Source organism: Lithobates pipiens, unplaced genomic scaffold (assembly GCF_037356315.1).
Source record: "Lithobates pipiens isolate NorthernLeopardFrog02 unplaced genomic scaffold, aLitPip1_a1.2 Scaffold_18, whole genome shotgun sequence".
Taxonomy (NCBI): domain Eukaryota; kingdom Metazoa; phylum Chordata; class Amphibia; order Anura; family Ranidae; genus Lithobates; species Lithobates pipiens.
In genome coordinates, this window is record NW_027507758.1 from 626924667 (window position 1) to 626931088 (window position 6422).

The 6422-nt window shown below is 42.1% G+C and overlaps 1 protein-coding gene across 1 annotated transcript in view; it reads left to right on the plus strand.

Moving 5' to 3' along the window:
- LOC143989916 (uncharacterized) overlaps positions 1–6033 on the plus strand; it is a 225893-nt gene extending 219860 nt beyond the window's left edge. The window contains exon 10 of the mRNA XM_077490189.1: positions 4848–6033. Within this exon, the coding sequence (XP_077346315.1) occupies positions 4848–5632 (785 nt within the window). The 3' untranslated portion in view covers positions 5633–6033. The remainder of the gene's footprint in view (positions 1–4847) is intronic.
- The last annotated feature ends 389 nt before the right edge of the window (positions 6034–6422 follow it).

Below are 6422 nucleotides of genomic sequence, written 5' to 3' on the forward strand. Positions count from 1 at the left end.
CCTTTTTGGAAAGTAGACATTCCAAGGTATTTAGTAAAAGGTATGGTGAGTTTTTTTAAGTTGTAATATTTTCCCACAATTATTTGCAAAATCAAGATTTTTTTTGTTTTCACAAACTGTTTATATTAGCAGGTTATTTCTCACACACAGCATATGCATAGCGCAAATTACACCCCAAAACACATTCTACTACTGCTCCTGAGTATGGCGATACCACATGTGTGAGACTTTTACACAGCGTGGCCACATACAGAGGCCCAACATGCAGGGAGCGCCATCAGGCGTTCTTGGAACATAAATTACACATATAATTTCTTGACTACCTCTTACACTTTTGAAGGCCCTGGAGAACCAGGACAATGGAAATGCCGAAAAAAAAGGGCCCCATTTTGGAAAGAAAACAACCCAATGTATAATCTATGAGGCATATTGAGTCTGTTGAACATGTCATTTTTTTTCTCCAAGTTTTTGGAAAATGTGTAAAGAAAATGAAAACTTTTTTTTTTTTTTTACACAATATTTCTAACACATAACATGTACATACCAAAAATTACACCCCAAAATAGATTCTCCTACTCCTCCTGAGTATGGGGATACCACTCGTGTGAGACTTTTCCACAGCGTGGCCACATACAAAGGACCAACATGCAGGGAGCACCATCAGGTGTTCTAGGGACATACGTTTCAAATCTAATTTGACTACCTATTACACTTTTGTGAGGCACTGTAGTGGCATGGATGAGCATGAATGGGGATGGTTGCGCATGAATGAGTATGGCCGGTTACTGCTGAGTATGAATGGGTACGGTTGAGTATGGCTGGGTATAGATGGGATGGCTGGGTACTGCTGAGTATGGCTGGGTATGACTGAGCACGATTGAGTATGGCTGAGGAAGGCTGAGTATGGCTGGGTACGGCTGAGTATGGATAGGTATGGCTAATTATGGATGGGGGTGGATGGTATGGCTGAGCATGGATGGATGAATGGATTAGTGTTGCTGAGGATGGATTGATGGATGGATGAGTATGCTAAGTATGGATGAGGATGGATGGATGAGTATGGATGGGTGATCATGGATGGATGGATGAGTATGGATGGATGGTTATGGAGAGTATGGATGGTTAAGCAGAGTATGGATGGTTAAGCAGAGTATGGATGGGTATGCAGAGTATGGATGGATGAGCATGGGTGGATTGATCGATGGATCTGTCACTGAGCAGCGCTGTGGGCACTACACATGCAGCCCACAGCGCTGCTGCCATGGATCTCTCCCCTCTCCGCTCACACTGGACAGAGAGGGAAGGGAGGAACCGGAAATCACATCGATTTGTTTACATGTGATTGCTACGTCAGCGGCCATTCACTGCGATCCGTGATGCATGGAAGTTCTCGGGTGCGCGCAAGAGTGGAATTCTGGGAGGACGTCATAGTACGCCCTCCCAGAGTTTAGCAACCGCCCTGTAGCCGTTTTTCCAAAAACCTGTAGTAAGAAATTACATTTTCAAAAGACTAAGTATGCCTTTCAGGAAATACATTGGACTGTTTGTGTTTCAAAACTGAGGTACTTTGTGGGTGTTTCTATTGTCTTGGAAATTAGATGCATAATTTATGTGTCATTATTTCCCCTGGAACGCCTAAAGGTGCTCCATGGATTTTGGACCTTATGCATCTAGGCTGTGTAAAATTCTCACACATGTTGTATCCCCATATTTGAGAGGCATAGCAGAATCTGTTTTGGGGTGTAATTGCAAGTATGCCAATGCTGTGTGTGAGAAATAACTTGTTACAATTACAACTTTGTGAAAAAAAACGAATGATATTTAATTTCTTAATTTTACAACAAATTGTGATGAAAATTACAACTTTGAAAAAACTTGCCATGCCTCTTAATAAATACCCTAGTCTGTCTAATTTCCAAAGGGGTTATGGGGGGTGGGGGGTATTTGTATTGGACTGGTGTTTTAGGGCCTCAAGAAATGAGATGGTCTGTCAATAGATCAGCATTGATACATTTTCAAATATATCTATACACCATAGTTTGTGAACTCTCTAACTTTCCTATAGACTAATATGCACAAATTTTGGTTATTTATTGAATAAATGTTGGCCAACATTTTAGAAAGATTAGAAAGACTAATGACACCACCAAGCTTCTAATTCATTCCCTGGTCATCTCTCGCCTCGACTACTGCAACTTCCTCCTCATTGAATTACCTTTACATAGACTATCCCCCCCTTCAGTCCATAATGAATGCCACTGCCAGACTCATCCACCTTACCAGCCATTCAGTGTCCTCCACCCCTCTCTGCCAATCCCTCCACTGGCTTCCACTCACCCAACGAATAAAATTCAAAGTACTAACAATTTACAAAGCCATCCATAACTCTGCCCCCAGCTACATCACTAACCTAGTCCCAAAATACCAACCAAGCCGCTCTCTTCGGTCATCCCAAGACCTCCTGCTCTCTAGCTCCCTTGTCACCTCCTCCCATGCTCGCCTCTAGGATTTCTCCAGAGCTTCTCCCATCCTTTGGAACTCGCTACCCCAATCTGTCCGACTGTCCCCTAATCTATCCATCTTTAGACGATCCCTGAAAACCCTTCTCTTCAAAGAAGCGTATCCTGCTTCTAACCCCCACAGCTATTACCTTTTGTATCAATTGATCCTTCCTTTTTAGATTGTTAGCTCTAATGAGCAGGGCCCTCTGATTCCTCTTGTACCAAATTGTAATGTAACTGTAATGTCTGCCCACATGTTGTAAAGCAATGCGCAAACTGTTTGCGTTATATAAAACCTGTTTAATAATAATAATTTGATTATTTACAAAATTTTATAACAAAAACAAAAAACATTTTTTCAATTTTATATATATATATATATATATATATATATATATATATATATATATATATATATATATATGACGACAAAAAGAAAGCTCTATCTGTTTAACAAAAATTATAAAAATTTAATTGAATGACAATCACTTTGGGATGCAACATTGTACAGAAAATGTGAGAGCTCTGAAAACTGGCCTGGACTGGAAGATGGAGTCTGGTAATCAGGTGGTTAAATGTGATATCACTTTTTGAAGTGTCTTTTGAAGATATCACAGTATTGAAACTTATGTTTTGCAGATGATCTCTTCTACTATTTTCTTGGTTTAGGGTGAAAACCCAATGGCTATAAAAGTTGAGGGTAAAGAAGAAGAAGGGATGTATGTGAGGGATCACACGCAGTCTATGGAGGAGGATGGAATAACGGGGACATTTATAGAGGAGGACACTCCTACAGAGATCAGCACAGGTGGGTCATTAACACTAAATACATTCCTCCACCCATACTGCTCACTGATTGGTCCAGAGTAGGGCGGGGACTGGATGATATCAGCCTGTAATCCCCTGGTCACTTTCCTGAGCTGTGTTCCCCGTCCTGTATTCCTGTATTTCTCTCAGATAATCTTCCTTCTCTGTGCTGCAGACACAATTTATGGATCTAGACTGGATTTATGGGGATTCCGGGGTTCAGCTGGCAGCAAAATGTTAATTTTTACCATAGGTAGTACTCAACCTGGGAACCTGGGGTATGTGCTTTTGGTCTTCCGCCCCATGCCAGTATCTAGCTAGATCCCTGACAGAACAATTCTCCCAATGTTACTTACTCTATTTTATGCTGGCTGTACCGGGTGGAGGGATATGTGTGTATAGTCTCAGACCCAAGTCACTGAGTGCAGTCTCAGGAGATGGGAGGCAGCGGTGTGGGATCTCTGCAACTTGTCTCATGTAAACATTTCATCTTCCACTGATTACTGAATATCAATATTATGAGTCCTGACCCTTACACTGTATAATTTATATTGTACATTACATACTCCTGACTCCTACACTATATACTCTATGTTGTACATTATTATACTGTATAGTCCTAACTTTTGTATCCTATATAATAAGTTGTATATTACATAGGCCTTACTTCTTTTGCACCCATTTTCTACCAGCTGGACATTTTATAGTCAATGATTTGAAGCACATACTTTTACATGTTGATAATAATGTGATAACATCCTCAAACTTTGGAACCTTAAACAGAAAGTGATAATGAGGGAGGAGTCAATAACCCAATGATGGTGGTCTTCAGGATCAGTCCAGTCTTCATCTTGGTTGTTCTCCCCCCATCCTCGCTCTCTGACCTCTGGTGGGGCTCAGTCCCGCTGTTATTCATGACTAAATCATGGACTAAATAAGGAAGTGCAGGACTTCTTGTGTTGGGAAGATGGCAATGAGTGATAGAGGGGGAGGGGACACTCGTCCTATAATCCCCTCATCACTGTCACTCCTATAAAAGACAGTTCTCGTTGTTCCCTCACTCTCTGACTAAGGTCCATGAATAAAGAAATGATCTGGTAGGAGATCAGAGGACCCATTTACTAGTTACCTTGAGGGGGGAATTGTAAGATCCTCAGAGACAAAGCTGTCTGATGTGGGCGGAGTCCTTTTTTAGGGGAACCAATCAGCTCATGTCTAGTAATAATCTTTTTATTTCTATTTTAGTAGATGGACGGGAGATGAGGAAAACCTCAGAGGATTGTCTCACTTTGTCTCCAGACTGTAAAGTAGAAGATGAGGACATCACACAGTATAGTCCAGGAGAAAACCCGACTACCTCAAATGTCCATCCGGCACCACACAGTGTAGATGGACCATCGTATTCCTCTTATCCTGAGGAACCTCAGACTGTGAGGGACGGGGCTGTCCTTCCAACAGAGAAGAGGTTTTCCTGTACTGAGTGCAGGAAACGTTTCCATTCTAAATCCCATCTGAACAGGCATAAAAGGTCTCACACAGGAGAGAAGCCGTATTCCTGTCCTGAGTGTGGAAAATGTTTTTCCCAGAAGTCTGGTCTTAGCACACATCAGAGATCTCACACTGGAGAGAAACCATATTCCTGTCCAGAGTGTGGGAAATGTTTTTCGCAGATCTCCCATCTTTCCATACACAAGAGATCACACACGGGGCAGAAGCCACTTTCCTGTCCTGAGTGTGGGAAATGTTTTTCACAGAAGTCCAGCCTTAATACACATCAGAGATCTCACACAGGGGAGAAGCCATATTCCTGTCCTGAGTGCAGAAAATGTTTTTCACAGATCTCCCATCTTCACACACACCAGAGATTGCACACGGGAGAGAAGCCACTTTCCTGTTCTGAGTGCGGAAAATGCTTTTCACAAAAGTCTGATCTTTACAGACATCAGCGACTGCACACGGGGGAAAAGCCACTTTCCTGTTCTGAGTGTGGTAAATGTTTTGTACAAAAATCAAACCTTGTTACACATCAAAGGTCTCACACGGGGGAGAAGCCGTATTCCTGTCTTGAGTGTGCAAAATCTTTTTCACGAAAATCTTATCTTTACACACATCAGAGATCTCACACGGGGGAAAAGCCGTATTCCTGCCCTGAGTGCGGGAAATGTTTTGCAGAGAAGCCCAGTCTTTCCAAACATCAGAGATCTCACACAGGGGAGAAGCCATATTCCTGTCCTGTGTGTGGGAAATGTTTTGCAGATAAGTCGAATTTTTACAAACATCAAAGATCTCACATTGGGGAGAAGCCACTTTTCTGTCCTGAGTGAACAAATTGTCACTCACTTGTCAGAACTTTTATGAGAAAATACACCTCTATGTGTGTACAGGTAGACTTGTGGACACAACAGATGAACAAGCCTGGTTATCCAGTGACCCAACCATTGTCTCTGCTCTGAGAAAGACAAACACATGACGAGACCCATTTCATAGAATTGGGCTGGATATATTTCACTATATTAAATAGTGATAAAGTTTATGCACTTTACATGCATATATATTGCGAGTTATAAAGGTCAAGACTGTCATGACACTGCACTCATCTATATTATATATATATATACATTTATAATATATACACACTATATTGGCAAAAGTATTGAGACACCTGCCTTTGCACGTGAACTTTAATGTCATCCAAGCCTTAGTCCGTGGAGTTCAATATTGAGTTGGTCCACCCTTTGCAGCTATAACAGCTTCAGCTCTTCTGGGAAGGCTGTCCACAAGATTTAGGAGTGTGTCTATGAGAATGTTTGACCGTTCTTCCAGATGCACATTTGTGAGGTCAGCCACTGATGTTGGATGAGAAGACCTGGCTCACAATTCATCCCAAAGGTGTTCTGTCGGGTTGAGGTCCAGGCCAGTCAAGTTCCTCCACCCCAAACTCGCTCATCCATGTCTTTATGGACCTTGCTTTGTGCACTGGTGCACAGTCATGTTGGAACAGAAAGGGGCCATCCCCAAACTGTTCCCACAAAGTTGAAAGCATCCAAAATGTCTTGGTATGCGGATGCCTTAAGAGTTGCCTTCACTGGAACTAAGGGGCCAAGAACAACCCCT